The sequence below is a fragment of the Equus caballus genome, chromosome 6, assembly GCF_041296265.1.
Source record: "Equus caballus isolate H_3958 breed thoroughbred chromosome 6, TB-T2T, whole genome shotgun sequence".
In the NCBI taxonomy this organism is placed as follows: Eukaryota; Metazoa; Chordata; class Mammalia; order Perissodactyla; family Equidae; genus Equus; species Equus caballus.
Window position 1 is genome coordinate 20,385,654 of NC_091689.1, and position 19,236 is coordinate 20,404,889.

At 57.3% G+C, this 19,236-nt stretch overlaps 1 protein-coding gene across 11 annotated transcripts in view; it reads left to right on the plus strand.

Moving 5' to 3' along the window:
* The window catches only part of DGKD (diacylglycerol kinase delta), a 109,304-nt gene that overhangs the window by 81,911 nt on the left and 8,157 nt on the right, over positions 1 to 19,236 (plus strand). For 10 of the 11 annotated variants that reach the window (XM_023642614.2, XM_023642615.2, XM_005610725.4 and 7 more), the window contains 16 exons: positions 226 to 310; positions 1,500 to 1,594; positions 1,700 to 1,799; positions 1,883 to 2,156; positions 3,607 to 3,756; positions 4,614 to 4,742; positions 5,962 to 6,058; positions 8,788 to 8,898; positions 10,814 to 10,910; positions 11,087 to 11,194; positions 12,209 to 12,322; positions 13,321 to 13,455; positions 13,769 to 13,920; positions 15,503 to 15,614; positions 15,699 to 15,791; positions 16,687 to 16,806. In XM_023642614.2, coding sequence (XP_023498382.1) covers positions 226 to 310; positions 1,500 to 1,594; positions 1,700 to 1,799; positions 1,883 to 2,156; positions 3,607 to 3,756; positions 4,614 to 4,742; positions 5,962 to 6,058; positions 8,788 to 8,898; positions 10,814 to 10,910; positions 11,087 to 11,194; positions 12,209 to 12,322; positions 13,321 to 13,455; positions 13,769 to 13,920; positions 15,503 to 15,614; positions 15,699 to 15,791; positions 16,687 to 16,806 — 1,972 coding nt within the window. The remainder of the gene's footprint in view (positions 1 to 225; positions 311 to 1,499; positions 1,595 to 1,699; positions 1,800 to 1,882; positions 2,157 to 3,606; positions 3,757 to 4,613; positions 4,743 to 5,961; positions 6,059 to 8,787; positions 8,899 to 10,813; positions 10,911 to 11,086; positions 11,195 to 12,208; positions 12,323 to 13,320; positions 13,456 to 13,768; positions 13,921 to 15,502; positions 15,615 to 15,698; positions 15,792 to 16,686; positions 16,807 to 19,236) is intronic. The other variant, XR_002808523.2, reaches the window with a different exon arrangement.

The following is a 19,236-nucleotide window of genomic DNA, read 5'->3' on the forward strand; positions in this document are numbered from 1 at the left end:
GGGACACCTGCCACCTCCTTCGGCAGAGTGGCCATGCCCTCTTGGTTGTGATGTTAGTTCTCAGCTAAGTCAGGAGCCAAGTTGTGGGACAGGAGTCAAGATAAAGGGCTTACGCTCAAGTCAGAATTGATGGGGGCGGGGTGAAGGGTGATGAAGAGGCGGGGCCAGGGCCTGTGCTGGGGGCTGGAGCCGCTGGCTGAGGGCTGCCTCTCTCCGTGTGTGCAGGTGGAGCGTCATGGCCTACGAGACCAAACTCCCCCGGCAGGCTTCCTCCTCCACGGTCACCGAAGACTTCAGCGAGGGGTCCGAGGTATTGCCGTCGCCCGATCTCGCAGTCCTCAGCCATTCGCACCGCCCCCCACCCTGTGGCCGTGAGCTGCTCCTTACACGTCCTGCCCTGGGTTCGACCCGTGGAGGAGCAGGGTCAGCCTGGGGCCGAGCTGCAGCCGCATGTGTTCTGACTGCCCCGTGGTCTTTGGGGTCGTCCGGGGGCTTCCCAGGGTTATCCCAGGGTTTGGGGTCCTTTGTGACGACGGTCTCCTAGGACTGCCCCTTCTCCCAGCGTACGCTTCACTGCTCCCTCTACTGCCGTGGCCCCCACCCAGCCCCAGGCCCACTCTCGCCCCCTCCTCCATGACCGCTTCCATTGCCCCGCTCTGTGTCCGCCCTCGCAGCGAGCCTGTGCTGGTTTCCTTTCATGGCAGTTTCTGTGATGTAACGGTTCCTTCAGGCCTAGACTTTGCCTAGACGGGGGCGGCGCTGGGCACGTACCTGTGCTCGTCCCCACCTGGCTGAGCAGGAGGGAGGACTCTACCAGGGGCCCTTTCCCCGCCAGGACAGAGGACAGTGGGCTGGGCAGCAGTAGGCAGACGACAGCCCCGGGCCACTCCTGCCAGGCCTGCTTTGGCGTGGCCTGCGAGCAGACAGTGGTCTGCACATTTGAAGAGGAAGAACACGTGTGCAAAGCCTAGACTGTTGACTGTCTGGCCTGGTAAAGTTCGCTGACCCCGGCCTGGGGGCTAAAGAGAGGGCTGGTCACACAGGGTTAGAGCTCCTGCTGCAGCGGGCAGAGGTGAGGGGTGAAGGGGAGAGTTTACACCAAGAGGACGGGGCCAGGGCCACGTTCCCAACCAGGGGGATAAACGTGTTGTCCACTGTGGGTGGAACTTCAGTTACGGGGCCCTGCCTATCGACCGGGCTGCTGTACGGATGAAACAGGGTTGCAGATCGTAGTTCTAGCACTGGCCGGTGGTGGTGAACCTCAGACTAAAGAAGCACGAGCTGTTCGTAAGATTTTATTGATGTGTCCTTTTTTGTAAGATCCATCTGTCCACAGCTCGACGAAGCTTTTGCAATCTTCCAGCTAGCCCCGGCGAGTCTCAGATTAGCGTGGGAGGCCTGGCCGGCGGGGCAGTGGGTGAGGAATCCCCTGGGCTCTGTCATGGCGCTGTCAATCGCCAAGACTGACAGTCACCCCACCCTGTTTTGGGCAATTGTAGGTGCAGCAAATTCTCTTCTATGAAGACTCGGTTGCAGCCCATCTTTCTAAAATCCTGACCTCTGACCAGCACTCGGTGGTGATCTCATCGGCGAAGTGAGTGTCCGGCGGCCTCCGGGGAGCCAGGGGTCAACCACACGAGGCACCTGGTTCCTCGCCAGAACTGTCTCTCTAGAAGGATCTTTCTGCATTCCTCCACAGAGTGCTCTGTGAGACGGTGAAGGACTTCGTGGCTCGAGTGGGAAAGGCCTACGAGAAGGCGACTGAGAGCTCGGAGGAGGCAGAGGTCATGGCCAAGAAGGTCTGTCCTCTGGGCACCCGGGCGGGAGCGGTCAGGGCGGAGAAGCCGTCCCATCCCCTCCATTGCGTTTGTTTCTTGTCCAGTGCTCTGTCCTGAAGGAGAAGCTGGATTCCCTCCTCAAGACCTTGGACGACGAGTCCCAGGCCTCGTCCTCTCTGCCCACCCCACCCCCCACCATTGCCGAGGAGGCAGAAGATGGAGACGGGGCGGGCAGTGGCTGTGGCCCCACTGGGGACCGCTCGGTGGGCTCGGCGTGCCCAGCCCGGCCACAGATCTTCCGGCCTCGGGAGCAGCTCATGCTCAGAGCCAACAGCCTGAAGAAGGCGATTCGTCAGATCATAGAGCACACAGAGAAAGGTAGTTGGTCTCTAATAATGAGGCAGCTTTCTCAGGCAGGTCCTGGGCTCCCAGTTTTCCCCTAAACATGGCAATGGACTAAGGTATCCACTGTGTAGGCCAAAGCCGGACAGCCCGAGGTCACTTGCGGCCTGTCCCGTCACCTCCAGGCCACCTGGCACGAGGCGGCCCCTCCCACCTGAGAGCCTACTGGGGATGCTCCTCTGTGCTCCCCTGCCCGGGTCTGAAGGAAAGACGCCAGCCGTGCAGGCAGTGCCCCAGGGTTCCAGAAAGTGGTAGGCAGAGTGAGAGGGTGCCCCTGCTGCTGGAAGGGGGCCGCTTTCAAGGGCATGTGCAGGGAGCATGTGGGGGAAACTGACCCCTGGGCAGGGACCTGCTCCCTGGGAGGGTCCTGACCTGTGGTAACTCTGCTAGCCCTGGGCAGCCCAGGGGGGCGGGCGGCAGTGTGGGTGTGCAGCGCGGCCTCGTCCAGGGAGAGGTGGGGCTGCCCCCAGTGGGGCACGTGCTGAGGCGAGCCTTGGCACTTAGAGCTGAGGCACTCTGAGGATGCCTGGAGAGGAGGGCCTGTGCCTGGGAGAGAGGTGGGCTGGGGCCAGCAATGGTGGGTGAGGCCCTGGGCAGTGGACGGAAAGAGAGGCCAGGATGGGATAGCTGCCTCGAGGGCTCGGAGGCTGAGAGACGGGGTGGTGCTCAGTGAAGTGGGAGGAGCAGCTGCACCATGGTGGCCGAGGCAGGGGCTGGCCGCGGCGGGGGAGGGGCCCAGGGCCGAGTGTCCAGTGTCAGCCTTGGGGAGGGAGGTAGACCCGCACAGGATTAAAGACCCGCCTGGTGGGTCACTCCCCTTTTCCGGACTTGGGTTTGCTAAGCTTCCAAGAGAATGCTAGAAAACCACATTGACCTGCGGCTTCACTGTCTCCAACCGCACTCAGACCCCGAAAGCCCCCTCAGCAGGCTTTTCCTTGTCCTTGGTCTGTCTCCCCTCTCATTATTCCTTTTCACTCCCTTCACACCCTTTCTCGGCCCTCACGCCCTCTGAGCAGGCGGATCTGCTTCTTACAGCAGTGAGAATAAGGTCATGACCTCCACCTACTCACTGCTGTGTGCCCGCCGCCCTTGGGCTGGCGGTCAGGTGGGCCCCGTAGCATTCCCCCCGGCTGCTCTGGGCTCTTGCTCGTCGCTCTCCTCCTCTCCACATCTTCCGGGCTCTCTGTCCTCCGTCTCCGCATCTGCTGCCACGAGTGCCGTGCCCGTTGCAGCTGGGGTGCCAGGACTGGGGAGGAGAGAAGGGACAGGGTGGGAGCCTGGGGGGCTCAGCTCTCGGCCGAGAGGACATCTGAGGAAGAATCTGTCTGTGAGGCGGAGGGGGGAGCGCGTGTTCTGTGGGGGCTCGTCAGTCTGGTGGCGTCTGCGGCTTAAGAGCCACAGCTGTTAACGGTCTTTCCCTGCACAGCTGTCGACGAGCAGAACGCCCAGACCCAGGAGCAGGAGGGCTTCGTCCTGGGTCTCTCTCAGTCGGAGGACAAGAAAGACCCGAAGTCAGACGACAGAGTGTGCCACAGCGAGAGCTGCGGGGTGGCCAAGGGCCGGAGCCTCCGCAAAGGTAGCAGCCGGCCCTGGTGGCCCTGAGCGCCGCGGTTGGGCCTTTCGGTTTGGCGGTGCTCAGAAGGCTCGCCGAGGGAAGTTTGGGGATGCTTTCTCACAGATCCTTTGGCCCCTTGGCGGTGTGAGAAGCCGGGGTGCACGGCCCAGTCTGTGCACCGCCTGCGGGGTGGGTTTGTCAGTGAAGGCCAGGTGAGGAGGGGAGCGAGCCTTGCTGCTGAGGACCGTGCTTCCCTCAGAGCCTCCCTGGGCACCTCAGACCCAGTGGGTCTTGGTCTGCTGGTCCTCCCTGCGCAACGTGGCTCCTGACCCGGGCGCAGGGCCTCCTGGCTGCAGCCGGCCAGGGGCCGTGCACATGCGCTCTTCACTGCAGCCAGAGCCGGCCTGGCCTGGCCTTTTGGCCAGGACACCGCCCAGCCCCTGGGCCGTCCGCCTGGGGCCCCTGACCTCCTGGAACGGCCCCTGGCGCAGGCTCCTGGTGTGGAGCAGGGCCCCTCCCTCGTAGCCTGGACAAGCCGCTGGGAGGCGTCTGTTAAGAGGCTGCTCCCCAGTCCTTCCCTGTCAGAACTCGCCCTGCCCGGCATGGCTCCCACAGCTCCTCCGTGTCCGCTCAGCACCCGTGGGCCCGTGTCACCCTCCAGAGGAATCCAGACCCTCGCCTCTCCATACCCTCTCCCTCCTCCTGCTCTCTCTGGGCCTCTTGGTTTGTCTCGCGCCCTCTACCTGGGGCTGACCAGTGGCTTGTAGGCGTCCCTGGCTCCCCTTGGCCCTCGCTTGGTCATTTCTCCAGCGAGCCCCCCAGTGGTCCAGTCTCGTTCTGTGTTGACGGTCCCACAGCTTTCTGCTATGTTTCCCCAGCGTCCAAGTCCCCGTGTGAGAAGCTGATAAGCAAAGGAAGTCTGTCGCTGGGCAGTTCTGCCTCTCTCCCTCCCCAGTCAGGAAACCGGGACGGCCTGCCAGCACTGAACACCAAGATCCTGTTCCCGCGTGAGTGTCCCCCGCAGACGGGCCGGGGCCAACAGCGCCAGCTCTGCGGCCCCTTGTGTCTGTGGGAGCTGTGCAGGTGGGGCGCTAACCTGTGTATCTGCAAGGTCCAGGCTTGTTGCTTTGGCATTGCATCTGTGGGGATCGATGAGATGGGGTCCCCGTCCTCCAAGAGTTTATATGTCCATGGGAAAGAGAGAGGGAATTTCAATGTTGTATCACAGAGGGCGTTACAAAGGGCAGACAGCACCCAAATCACTGCCGGGGGGCCCAGGAAGACATCCTGGAGGAGGTGATACTTGAGCTGGGTGCTGAAGGAGAACAGGAGTTGCCCCACGTGGAAGGGGCAGGCAGGCTGTGATAGGGAGCCCGCAGGATCATCCGTTATCTCTAGCTGATGGCAGGGGGAGCACACCGCTGCCAGGAGGGTGGGGCCAGTCCTCCTTTCCTGGCTGTCGTTTTGCCCAGGATCTGGCCTGTTGCTCCTTCCCTCTGGGAACTGTGATAACACTGTGTCTTCAAGAGGAAGGGATGGTACAAAGGGTTGAACTGCCGTGAGACTCGCTTAACCAGCTCACGTAGATGCCTGAGGCCCCCTCTCCAGGTAGAGCACATGCCACGCCATCTGCTTCTGTAAGTGATTTGGCAATTTCTAAGGAATCGCAACTGAATATAGAGAAAATTCCAGAAGCCCTTGGGAAATGAGGCTGATGGGAAGTATTTGGTTCATCAGTGACAGAGATTTTCCTGGAAGGGGTGGATTAGCAGAACGTTCAAAAGCAGGTCCACCTCTGCCTTGATGTTCATGGTTTCATGTTTTTAAGTTGGTGCAGGGACCTTGAGGCTTCCTCGATGTGTAACGATTTCTCGTGAATTTCGCCTCACAAAGCTGTACGACTGGACTCTTAAGATTAGTTATGCTGAGAGAGCATTTTGGAGAGTTTCTTCCATTTGATGGGAATTGTCTTTATAAAGCCGTTTTTTACATGTCTCATAGGTGTTCGTTTCTACCACCCAGTATATTTATTTTTGTTCTATAAATGTTGGTTGATGATGGTTATTTTTGACCTGAGGTTACTCATTGTCAAAGTTTGGTTATATCCATACGTTATCTTAGAAACGTTTAATTGTAGGAACGTTCTGAAGGACACGCGTCCCTCGGCCTCCGAGACGCAGGTCTATCTGAGCTCTGGCCACCAACCAGCGCCGTCTCTCCTTACAGATGTGCGGCCTGGGATGTCCGGCTCCTTGCCTGGCGGCTCAGTCATCAGTCGCTTGTTAATTAACGCTGATCCCTTTAACTCTGAACCAGAAAACCTGTGAGTATGGGGTGAACGGCATGGGCGTGTCGTTGAAAGAAAGCAGGGGCATATAAAACCAGTGGGGACTTAACTGGAGAAATCGTGGACAGCTGACCAGGTGATCCCTTTCCAGTTGATGTCAGCTGATCAGGAAAGCCTAGACATCACGAAGCCTCAGCTAAAGAGCGTGGTTGGAAGCTTCCGGTGACAGGGCAGGGCCGGTCCCGGCTCGTTCCCACAGCAGCCACGTGCCAGTGGCTTCTCAACTTACCTAACGTCCTGGGGTTTTTGGCAGCTTCAGACACTCCTGCCGGGAGCTATCTTTGCACTTGTTCTTCGTTGTCGCCGCCACATTGTCACTCTCCAGTGTCCTTGGCTGGGCCCCTGTTGGTGCCTTTTCCTGACAACCTTCCTTCTCCCCTCTGGCCCTTCTGCTGCTCTCCCGTATGTCCTCTTCTCCCTGGTCAGTCATGCGGAGTCAGACCCCCGGGCTGGAAGCTCCCCTTGCCCTGCCTGCAGAGACGGCCCTGGGTTCAGACGTGTGGGGAAGCACGTTCTGCTGCTGCTCTGTGCCCCTCCTGCTGCGTCCTCCGCCCACTTTCCAAGGCAGCGAGGGCTTTTACCCGGCAGTTTAGCGGAGTCTGTTCCTGTGTAGATAGAGCCCGTTGTGGAGACAAACGTATAGAAAACCCAGTCTTCTGTGTTTTTCTTTCTGCTGGCTGATAGCAAGTTCTGGGCAGCTAGCGGCAAGCGACAGTGGTTAAAAGTTGCCAACCGTGTGTGTCTGGCGTGGGAGGGGTGAGTAACAGTGGGAAACGTGCAGTTTACAGAAACTCTGGGTTTTGGGAGAGCAGAGCTGGAAGTGTGCAGAGTAGCAGCCTCTACCATGCCACTTTGCCAGAGAGCTGCCTCGGTTCCGACCTCTGGTGCCAGGCGCTGGCCGGCCTGGAAACCTCAGCATCCTTGGCTCTGCCTGACCTGCCGCCTCCCTGTCTGCCCCTCCCTGGGCCCGCCCTCCAGCTCTGTCTGAGGCTCTGGTCCTCACCCTTCCTGATGCTGTTTCCCTCAGTGAGGCCAGAGCCAGAGCCCCCGTGAGCATCGCCCACAGGGGCCTCCTGAGCTAGATGTGTCGTTGTCTCCTTTGTCTGAGGGCGCTGGAGCTCCACGTCTGGCAGCTGAGGTCTTGGTCTCTCTTCCGTCTGCACTCTCAGACAGGTCGAGACTCCTCCCTCCGCCTGGGGTAGGGTGGCAGAGCTGTCCCGCATGGGCCCAGGACTTGGGTCACTCCACCTTTGCCTGCGGTGGCCTCTGGGTGCCGGGCCGTCTCCCACTCCCCGGGCAGCTGCTGCCGCTCTTCCCCAAGCCCCGGGCCCGGTGTCTCCGTGCCTTCCCTTGTCCCCGAGCTGGTTTTCTGGGTTGGACCCCTCACTCCTCCCAGGAGTTATATACTGGTCAGCACGTGGTCTCCAGCTTAGAAAACAGTTCTGTCCCAGAGCTTTGCTCTCACTCAGCTGTTAGCACTTGGGTTAGATGTGTTATAAAAACACATCCGTGTGCCTGTCGCTGCTCAGTTCAGGTTGCGAAGCCTGTTAGGTGTGGTAGAGCCAGGGCCCAAGCCTGCAGAGTCTGTGTGGGCACTCCCACGGGGACTGCCAGCAATGTGCTTGCCTGCTTGCTGCTCCTCCCTTCACTGTCTGCCCTGGAGGGACACCAGGGCCCCCCGCGCCCAGGTGTGAGCCCCATGGCCATGGTGATGGGGGTCTGGCTCCTGTGGCAGGAGGGCGAGGCCCAGGGGAGCTTTAGCAGCAGCCGGGTGAGCCGCAGGGGCAGGGCTGCCAGGTGGAGGGCCTGAGAAGCTGGAGTGGAGTGAGTCTCCTCAGCAGGACGAGGAGAGGGAAGCGTTGCGGCCCTGGGGCAGGGCTGATGTTTCAGCTTTGGAGACTGGTTTGGGGTCTAGGGAGGCTGGGGAACGTTTGGAGAGCCAGAGTTCAAGCATGTGTGCGTGTATGCACGTGTGCACACCAGCTTCATCATCAGGTGTGATGTTGCTGGTGGGAACACAAGACAGTGCAGCCACTCTGGAAAACCATCTGGCAGTTCCTCAAAACCTAGGGTTTCCACGTGGCGCCACAGTTTCCCTCCTAGGCACATCCCCAAGGGAAATGAAGCATATGTCCACGCTAGCGCGTGGGTGCCAGCATTCACAACTAGTGCCCCAAAGTGAAGCAGCCCAAGTGTGCATCCCCTGGTGAATGGATCAACAAAATGCAGTGTACCTGTACTGTGGGATAGTATCTGGCGTTGAAAGAGAGGAAGGCCCGAACACGAGTGGGCCTTGCAACCGTCATGCTCAGTGAAAGGAGCCAGACACAGGGCCACACGTTGTGGGTCCCATTGATATGAAAGGTCCAGAATAGGCAGGTCCACAGAGATGGGAAGTAGATTAGTGGTTGCTGGGGGCTGGGGAGGGGCGCCGATAGTTAAAGGCTGTGGGCTTTCTTTTTGGGGTGATGAGATGTTCTAAAGTTGATTGTGGTGGTTACGTGATCTGTGAATACACTAAAAATCACTGACTTGTACCTTTTAAATGGTAAGTTATGAGGTATGGGAATTATATCTCAGTAAAGCTGTTACCTAAACTAAAAAGCTCTCCGTTTTGCCCTCAGGAAGAGATGCTTAGAGGTTGGGAGGCTGTGAAACACAGCTGCTAACAGGGTTGCTTTAACTGCTCTGAACACTCGCTGCAGGGAGTGCTACACGGAGAAGTGTGTCATGAACAATTACTTCGGCATCGGCCTGGACGCCAAGATCTCCCTGGACTTCAACAACAAGCGAGACGAGCACCCGGAGAAGTGCAGGTGGGGACAGCCTCGTGCGCACACGGGCTGCGTGTCCTCGTGGCTCCTTCCAGGGAGCAGGGCAGCTTCTGGAGTCTGGAGTCAGTGGGTTGGAGGGTGTGCAGAGTGCTGAGGCCGAAGATGAACACAGAGCCTGACTGCCTCGTTGTCACAAAGGGAGGTGCTTTCCCAAGATGTGGGCGGAAGCAGGTGGAAGTCTGAGAGCCAGCCTGGAGGAGGGTTCCTCCCCTGGGCTTGACCAGATCGGGGCACATGCAACACCAGAAAACCAGTGGCTGTAGTTGATCGGAACGGCTGGGTTTCTGCTGAAAGGCATGTCTGTGGTGATGCTGTCAAGGGCCGGGAGCCTGAGGTGTGCTGTGAAGTTATTGTGCCGGGTCCATGAGTCCCAGCATCACTGGTGAGCAAGTCTGTGTGTCATCGCCACACCAGCTGTCTCAGACACGGCCCACGAGGCTGCATCCCTCTGCAGGAAGACGGCCACCTGAGAGGCTCCGAGGGCTTTTGCTGGGGGGGTTCACTGTCTTCCCCTGAATTCCCATCTACTCGCCCCTCTGGCCTGGGAGAGTGGAGAGAAGTGGGAAGGACCCCTCTCAGTCGTTCTTCCCGGGCTGAGTAGGAATTCCCTCTCCTCCGTGGAACGCGGGCGGTGGGCAGTTGCTGCCCCGCCCCGCAGTAATCACCTGGAGGAGGAGCCCGTTTGGCTTGGGCGTCCTAGGAGGGCTAGAGGGGAGAAGCTGGGGCGGAGTTTGGGCAGAACAGCCGTCAGTGCGGGAGTCGGAGGTCCCTCCTGGAGAGCCTGCAGACCTGCCCGCGGGCCCCGGCTGGTCTGTGGCCCCTGCACAGTGCCGCTGTCACTTGGGGGGGAACCGCTGGGGCAGCTGGATGGAGGGAGTCACACTCACGCCCGAGGAGTTGCCCAAATTATTTGTGGTTGGAAATTTCTAGGAAAACAAAACCACGCTTAAGAACTCAAAATATCCTTGAGCTCTGGGGCTCCTGAGTGGAAGGAAATGGCTCAGGGGTCCCCAGGGACATCCCTGCTACCCAGCATGTGATGGGGAACCCGAATCATTTTAAAACACCTTTGTTAGTCCAAAAATATCTGAGAAAGGCATTAAAATGCACCTGATTTAGCAGAGTGAAATAGCGAGGAGCAGGTCCACGTGTGGTGCGCCCTGGTATAACCGTCCCTGGGTTTGTAGCCAGAGCTCGGGCAGGGTCTGCTTAGGAGTCTGTTTCCACGGTCTGTCCCGAAGCACATGTCTCGGGCACGTTGGCAGAGAGGCCCTGCCAGAATTCAGGAGCTCAGGAGTGGAGGCTCGCCGCGTCCGGGCCAAGGAGTTCACGCGCTGGGTTCCGGGACGGAAGTGCCCGCCGTGGAGGGTCCTCCTCAGGGCGCAGAGCCTTCTGTGCAGGCGAGGGGAACAGTCAGTCAGGAGACTGCGAGCCCGTCCTTTCCCTGGGAGTCTGGTGCCTGGAGGAATCTCGGAGCGGGCCAACGCCTTCATCCACAGGGCGTGCCACTGTGGGGATTCTGGGGACTGTTTTCTCCTTTGTGCTTTTCTGCATGTTCCACATTTTCTGTGGAAAGCCTAATTTTACAGTCAGAAAAAAACCCTGATTTATAAATTTTTGTGTGGTTCTGTAATGTCAACTTTTTCCCTTTCAGGGTATGCTCACCTTCTTGGGAAATGTCACTCTTTAGGAGAGTTTCCTGTAATAACTGTCTCTTTATGCATGTATCACGTAGATACGTAGCTCGATCATGTCCTTTTTGTCCGGAGGCGTCACAGTGGTGAGGCCCTGCTGGTCTGCCCACCTTGGGGTCAGACGCCGTGCCTACACTTGGCGCAGTGTCCGTCAACTTTGGAGAAAGCCAAGCCCGTGTCAGTCCTTTGCTTTTCGTTTCTAGGAGTCGAACCAAGAACATGATGTGGTATGGGGTCCTCGGAACCAAGGAGCTGCTGCACAGGACCTACAAGAACCTGGAGCAGAAGGTCCTGCTGGAGGTGAGCGGCGGCCGGGGCCCGGCCTGTCTCCCATTGGCCTTCTCCTCCCGGAGCGCGGCACCCAGCCCTCAGTCCCTTGGGGAGCCCGGCCCGGGACGGATCACTGGGGAAGAAGGCCGTGCATCTTGATGCCGAGCTTCCCTTCTCTTCCCTCTGCCTGCGTCTCTCCTGCCCAGTGTGACGGGCGGCCCATCCCACTCCCCAGTCTCCAGGGAATTGCTGTCCTCAACATTCCCAGCTATGCCGGAGGCACCAACTTCTGGGGGGGCACCAAGGAAGATGATGTACGTATGGGTGCTGGGTGGTGTGGGCTCGGTGGGGCAGTAACCAGAGAGGTGGCCCCTTCAAGGAGTGTCCACCACGTCAGGCCCCGACTCTCAGGTGCTCTGTCGTGACGTGGAGGGGTGGGTGGAACACCTCCCTTGTGCTGGCAGTAGGGGTACAGTGGAGAACAAGACAGGTGGGGTCCCCGGCTCACGAGAATGGAGGCTGAGCAGCACAGATGTGGTAAGAGAAATAGGTGTGATGAAGAAGTCGGGCCTGACCCCGACTTGAGGCAGTCTGGGAAGGCTTCTAGGAGGAAGGGATGTCTATGCTGAGACCTGAAGGATGACTTGGGGTTGGCCAGGCCAGGTGGAGGGAGGGGAGAAGTGGGGAGGCTGTTCCAGCCAGAGGGAACAGCGTATGTGAAGGCTTGGCAGCAAGACATGGCATGGTGCATGGCGGGGGCTCGCCGATGGCCGTGTGCAGCGGGCAGAGTGCAGGGCAGTTAGAACTCCTGTGGGGCTGTGTGAGCCTGGGAGGAAGGCTGCAGTTTATTCTAAGAACCGTGGGAGGCATTGATGGGTTTTAACTAGGGACGTGGCTTCCTCTGTACGTAAGAGCTCATGAAGACAGTTAACACTAATTGTCGCTTAATATCTGCTGCGGCCTCTTCTAAGCACCGTGCATGTATTCACTCTCACCTCCTAACCACCTCGTGAAGAACATGCCATGGTCATCCCCGTCTTAAGCTGGGGAGACTGAGGAAGAGGGAAGGGAAGGAACTTCTCAAGGCCACAGGGTTAGTAAGTGGCAGACCCGGGATTTGATGCTGGGCAGCTGGCTTCAGGATCTGCGCCAGGAGCCCCTTCAGTAGTGGATTTGCCCGTAGCTGCTGCTTCCGTTAGGGTGCCCTGCCGCCTCGTGGGGGCCTGGCTGGCTCTAACCACCACAGCGGCCCCGACTGAGAGCACCGCATGTGGGGGCATGTTTTGGGGAACTGGGAGCAGAGGTCAGCCCTGACGGTGGCCCTTCAGACTTTTGCAGCCCCGTCGTTCGATGACAAGATTCTGGAGGTGGTCGCGGTGTTTGGCAGTATGCAGATGGCTGTGTCGCGGGTCATCAAGCTGCAGCATCACCGCATCGCCCAGGTACTGGCCTTGGGCCTGGAGCAGGGAGGGGCCTGGGAGGCGGCCTGGCCCAGACCGTAGTCTTGAGACTGCACCCTCCTGGTGCACAGAGCACAGGAGGATGGGCGCTTTTCCAGGACTGCCCACCGCCCTGCCTCCTGGTCCAGAACCCCTTCTCAGCCACTGTATTTGACAGTTGAAAACCACTTTCCCAAATTGGGGCTGATTTGTCCCCCTTGAGCTCCCTGCCTGGTGTTCTCTGGGTCCCAACTGTGTCCTGACCCCTCCTGCTGCCGTGGGATGAGACGAGATGGGCCCGGCTTGAACTGGCCCTGTGCCTGCAGCTTTTAGAAGCGGCAGCCTGAGTCTGGGAACAGAGTCCGAGCCTGTGTGACCAGGGGAGAAAGTGTGGCGTCGCCCAGCTGCTCTAAGGCCCAGCTCGGGAGGGGAGACAGGACCAGGGGTCCTCTCTTCCTGGGGAGAAGGGTTTGTCTGTGGGTTGAGGTGGGTGGTGTTCTCGTGCACAAAGACTCTGGGGCTGATACGCCCAGCTGACCGAGCCCCAGGCTGTGGTGGTCCAGCCCTTGCTGTACCAGTCGGTCCTGGGAGGCTGCCTACATGTCAGTTTTAACTCTTAGGCAGTACTGTCATCAAACAGAGGGATGGGCATCGTTAGCCACTCAGTGGGTGCTTGCTCTGTGCTGAGAGGGTGTGCACGCGCCCAGGGACCTGGCGGCTCTTGCTTGTCATGAGTCCCCACACCGGGCCTGTGCAGCCTCTGAGTTCTCACTGTGATCACAGATGCAGTGCTGGGTGAGGGACGGGGCCAGATGGGACAGACCCTTGGGTTCCATGAGCTATGCCCGGACAGGGATGCTGTGACCACAGAGAGGCGGCTGTGGGCGCGGCGTCCCCTGAGGCCTGCCGGCGTATGCGGGGGTGCGCAGGACAGGAAGGCCCCTTTCTTAAGGCTCCTTGCTTCGGCTCGGTGCATGAGTAACAGCTGTGATTTTGCTCAGTGCCGCACGGTGAAGATCTCCATCCTGGGGGATGAGGGCGTCCCTGTGCAGGTGGACGGAGAGGCCTGGATCCAGCCCCCGGGGTACATTCGGATCATCCACAAGAACCGGGCACAGACGCTCACCAGAGACAGGGTGAGGAGGGCTGCTGGCGGGGGCCCCAACCGCAGGGTCCCAGTGCTCGCCTGCTGGCACACCGTGCCCCTTTCGCAAGAAGAGCTGGGGTTTTTAATGTGTTGTTCTAGGAATTTGATTTTTTAGATGGAAAGATTAAGTGAACAGGGCTGCTATTTCCGAGACCGTTCCTCCTCCCCCAGCGTAAAGGAGAACTCTGCCTCCCTTTGTAGATGTTACCCCGCAGCGGCCCAGTAGTGTTTGCTGTTGGCAGGTGCCTGCTCCCCTCTCGAGGGCGCAGGCAACAATGTAATGCTCGCTTCCTGTGCCCTAGGCGTTTGAGAACACCCTGAAGTCCTGGGAAGACAAGCAGAAGTGTGAACTGCCTCGCGCTCCGTCTTTCTCTCTGCACCCGGAGATCCTGTCTGAGGAAGAGGCCACCCAGATGGACCAGTTTGGGCAGGCAGCGGGAGCGCTGATCCACAGGTGGGCTCTCCTTCCCGTGTGCTCCGCCTCCTCCCCCCAGGGCACCTGGGCCCCCGCTGGGACACAGGCGCGAGTCCCTCCATCTCCTTGGCTGGCCTGCCTCCCTCATGAGGCCCAGCCAGGCCTCCTGCCTGCCCTCAGCTGTGGTTTGTTTCAGAGCCAGCTCGTAGGTGTTAAAACGTGCCTGGATTCCTAGGAAGGACAGTCCCCTTACTGCCGCCTTTACTTTATTCTAGAGAGCAGATTTGTTGTTAAAAAATGAACCTTGTGGTTATTTAAAAAAAAAAGAGAGAGAACAGCCAAAGGTGTTTCCCTCTCTACTCGACCTTCAAGAAGCGGCTCCTGGAGCCACTGTGACCCTTCCCACATGGAGGTCACCGCTCTGCCGCTGTCCTTTCTCCCCACCACCTTGTGTGTCCACTGCCATCAGGCCTCACTCTGGCGAGATCGTTTCAGCCTGCTGAGCCTGCCCTCTCCGTGGCCACATCGCGACCCTCCTCATCTGCCATCCGCCTCTCTCTCATCTGCGCCCACCCGCTGCCTCAGCTCTCCCGCCCCGAGGCCGCTCGCCACCTGTGCACCTTGACCACCCCTCCGCTTCTTCCTTGCTCTCTCCTCTGCTCTTGCGGGAGCACCGTGGGCTCTGCGTGCCCTTCCATGCCATCCTTCTCACACCCTCTCCCCACCCATCAGGCTCTTGGGCATTAGGTCAGTAGCTGCCCGGGTGCCCTGTAGGCATTTATGCTCAGTGTCTCCATTCTGGCCCCACGTCCTTCTGTGAGCATGTCCTGTGCACTGTGTTCTGAGTCAGGTAGTTGGCACCACCTCTGCTCCACGCCCAGGCCACCAACCAGCTCCTCCCCCATAACCCAGTCAGTAACCTGGCTGGAGGACGTTATTTCTCAACTATGTATCCAATTCCTTGCTGTGCAACAGGCTTCTCGCTGCTTCCTGTCTCTACTGTTGTCTGTCCACTCAAAGCCTGTGGCAGCCCTATGGCCTGCTGGAAGGTTGGACTGGCCATGTCGTTGTCTATTTAAAGTCCGTCTGTGGCTCCCTGTGTCCCCAGGGTCAGGACAAGCCCACTTCCCTGACTCTCGGCTCTCGCTGTGGTCCACCCTGTCCCCGCCTGGTATTTGCGAGGGTCCCTCAGGACAAGGGGCTGCTGCCTGGGGCTGTGTCCCGGGGTCTGAGCTGCTTGTTAAACCAGGATTGTCCCCCCAGAGGAGGGTCCTGCCATCCCCACTTACAGAGCTTGGCAGGCACAGTTCCCTCCAAGGTGGTGTCTCCACGCAGCGGGCCTGCAAACTGCTGCTTCCCAGCTGCTGTCTGACGAGTTGTCAGTCTCATTTTGGGCTTCTTCCTCTCTGGTCGAGTTTCTAGAAAAACTTGGATTTGGACATCACATTTCCCACGTCAGTCCTCTGCTGTCTGCCGTCGGTCACGGCGTTGTCGGCAAGGTCCCCGTGGCCGAGCCACGGTCCGCGTCAGCCCTCGGGGCTGAGCCTAGGCGTGTGTTCAGGCGAGGTGACGACACAAGCCGCCCCTTCGTGGTCTGAAAGTGCCATGTCCCTCTCTCTAGCATCCGGGAGATTGCGCAGTCCCATCAAGACATGGAGCAGGAGCTCGCCCACGCCGTCAACGCCAGCTCCAAGTCCATGGACCGAGTGTACGGCAAGCCCAGAACCATGGAGGTGCTGCGCTTCTCAGGTCTTGCTCCTCTGCACCCGCGGAGCCCTCGGACCTGCTACATGCGTATCTGTTCTGGTTCCTCCCAGGGGCTGAACTGCAGCTTCGTCCTGGAAATGGTCAGTAACATCAAAGCCCTGCGCAGCGAGACGGAGCTGCTGCTGGCCGGGAAGATGGCCCTGGTGAGCGGAGGGGCCCAGCCCTCGCTGGTGTGAGGTGGCCGCGGTCACACGGAGGGTGGCACGTCTTAGTCCAGAATTCTAGGCGCAGGGTTGGAAGGGACCTCAGAGGCTGTCTGAGCTGACCAGTGGTTGGCACTCAAACCCTTCTGGCCACATCTCAACCACGCCCTCTCCGGCAGGTCAGACCCCTATGTCAGGAGCGCCTTTGTCCTTGTAGACAGACTCCTGCCTTAGAAGTCCGCAGGGTGGAACTGTGCACCGTTGGCAGGCGGGCGGGCCCTTCCCAGCCCCGCAGAGCTTCTTGCCCTGCCTCACTCGGCCAGCCCCGGGAAAGCAGGACCGTGGGGTCTTACTGAATCGCGGAAGCTAGAACAGGGAGACCCGAGAGATGGCCTGGCCAGCCTTCTTGGTTTAAAAAATGAGGACAAGGAAGGCCAGGGAGGCGAAGTGACATGCTAAAGATCACAGGCTAGAGGATAGTCCCCAAAGTCTAGTTTCCATACCCTCTGCTCTCGTTCCAAAATACCACGCTGTCCTGAGATGTCACAGCTGCCGCGTCAGTGTGTCCTGCACTCTGGTGCCGGCAGACTGCTCCTGTCCCCGTTTCTGACAGAGGGGTCCCCAGGTAAACTAAGGCAGGTGGAGTATGAGCCCTGCTAGTGTTGTTTTCAGACAAGCTTGTTTGCTTCGTTATTTATGAAAGGAGAGTTCAGTTCTCCCGCTCGACACTACTTAGAAGGGGAGCGTCTGCATTTGGCCCCTCAGCCGGTGCTCTGTGACTCGGTGAGACGAGCGCAGCCCCCGGGGCGGACCGCAGCTTGCATGGGCGTGGCTGTGGCCCCGGGCCTCCATGCTCGTAACCAGCTGCGGCTCTCTTCCCTCCCTGCCGGAGCAGCAGCTGGACCCCCCTCAGAAGGAGCGGCTCGGGGCTGCGCTCGCGGAGATGGACCAGCAGCTCAGGAAGCTGGCGGACACGCCCTGGCTGTGCCAGCCCGTCGAGCCCGGTGACGAAGAGGTACGTGGGTCCCAGGGCTTCCGCTCGGGCACCCTGGCACAGTGGCTCTTCCTGCAGCACCTGCAGTCAGTGTGGTCTGTGCAGCTTTGGGGTTGTGATGGTGACAGTCATGCAGCCCCTGATATGACTTCTCGAGACTTCTCTACTACAACGCCTTCAAGGCATGGAGACAGACCTCGGCAGGTAGGAAGGAGCCGGGAGCTGGTGTTGAGAACCACCCTTGATGACACGGGCGCATGTTGCCCTTGCAAACAGAACTGTGAGGCCGAACAGGAAGTGGGTAGAAAGAAGGCTGAGCCCAGCCGCACTGTCTGCCCCCAGTGGAGACACATCGCTCGGATGGACGGCAGCTTCTTGGGAGTTTGTTGTCGACAGGGACAGAATTGGTGTGTGCCACTCACAGTCCCACTTTCCTTTTACACGCACTTAGAGACCCCAGCTTGCCACAGATCCTGTAGCTGAGACAGACGGGTGGGCGTATTGCACCTGGGGCTAGAGCAGGCGGGAGAGCCCAGGAGCCGTGCTGGTCGGATGTCAGTTTTCATGGGCAGCATGTGGACAAAGCACACCCCAGCCCACCTACCTCTCAGGGAGGGAGCGGAGCCCGCCCAGGGCAGCACAGCCTCGCAAGGTGGATCTTTGTCTGCTGGACACGGACGGTGGGCGCCCGCGCGCGCGCTCCATGTGAGGACTGTGGGCAGAGGGGGCGGAGCAGGCCGGCGTCCTCTCTCTGGACACACAGGCCCTGCCGACAGGTGCAGGCGCTGCCTGGACACTGACTCAGGCCTCCAGCTGAGCAGCAAAACTCAGCAGCTTAGAAAGGAGGACACTGGTTTGAAAAGCCAGGCCAACCAATCAAAATTGGTTAAATAATTATAAATATGATAAAAAATTTGCTTTAAAAGAAAATTATTAAAATAACAATATATAAACTATTCTACAGATTTAACAATAACATAGCTGTATAATTCCAGATTAAATTATCAAAGAGGACAGTGAGGTGGGGAGGCTGGAAAGAGGACATGCATAGAAGAGTGAAAGCACATTAAATTCCCCCTCTTAAGGTGGAAGAAGGTTAAAAAAGACCTTGACTTTGACAATTAGAGAAATGTACAGTCAGTGATGTTTTTAAAAACGTCAAGGTAGTTTCTAGTAGAATTGAAAAGATTTATGTCTTTCCAAATCACTACAGAAGACAAAAAATGTAATCTATATTGTAACAGAAAATGAGAAATCAGTAAAGATGTGGTTAACAGTATGAAAATAAAATAGAAAAGGCTGTAGCTTTCCCTTGGAAAGCAGATTATTCTCAAATTGTGTTAAAAAAGAAATCTAACCATATCCTCACCACAAGACTCAGTTTTCTCTCCCGTACCCCCAATAAAAACTTAGGAACCAGAGAGATTAAAAGCAAAACAATTTCAAGAAAACACATTAAAAACGCCAGAGAAACAATACTAATATAAAAATATTAGTGTAAAAAACAGCTAAGGCAATAAATGATAAAAAGAGGATCACTTTATGTTGGTAAAGGATAATTTATTATTATACAAAGTCTTAAGATGAGTATAACAGTCTAAGTAACATATCATCTAAATGAGTTGTTTAAAAATCTGTTTATTTTCCGATGTATGAGATTTTTTTCTAAGTATGTTCTTGTCATTGATTTTTAGCTGAATTTCACTGTGTTCAGAGGGGGTGGTTTATATGTTACTGGTCCTTTGAAATTTGTTGAGACTTTATGGCCCAGCAGGTGGTTAATTTTTATAAATGTACCTCGTATGCAGTTGTGTTATTTACATCGTTAAGTCTTTACTGGGTTTTTTTTTTTTTTTTTAAGATTTTATTTTTCCTTTTTCTCCCAAAGCCCCCCGGTGCACAGTTGTGTATTTTTAGTTGTGGGTCCTTCTAGTTGTGGCATGTGGGACGCCACCTCAGCATGGCCTGATGAGCAGTGCCATGTCCACGCCCAGGATCTGAGCCAGCGAAATCCTGGGCCTCCGAAGCAGAGTGCACGAACTTAAGCACTTGGCCACACGGCCGGCCCCCTGGGGTTTTTTGGGTTTTTTTTTAAAGTCTTCTTGATCTATCAATTACTCTTGAACTCTCTGACCGTGAAAATGCAGATGTCTCAATTTATCTTTGTGGTTTTGCACATTTTTGCTTTATGTATTTTGAGGCTATGTTATTGGGTGAATATAGGTTTTATCATTATGTAAAGACCTTTAGTAATTCTTTTTATTTTCAAGTCTACTTGTTTGGTATATTCTTTTTGATACTTTTACTTTTCAAGCTTTATTTGGAGTGTCTATCTTATAAATAGCATGTTGCTAAATTTGGGGGTTTCTATCCAGTCTGGTACTCTGTTTTAATTGGAGAGTTCAGTCTATTTACATTTGTTGTGATTACTGATATATTTAGATGTATTGT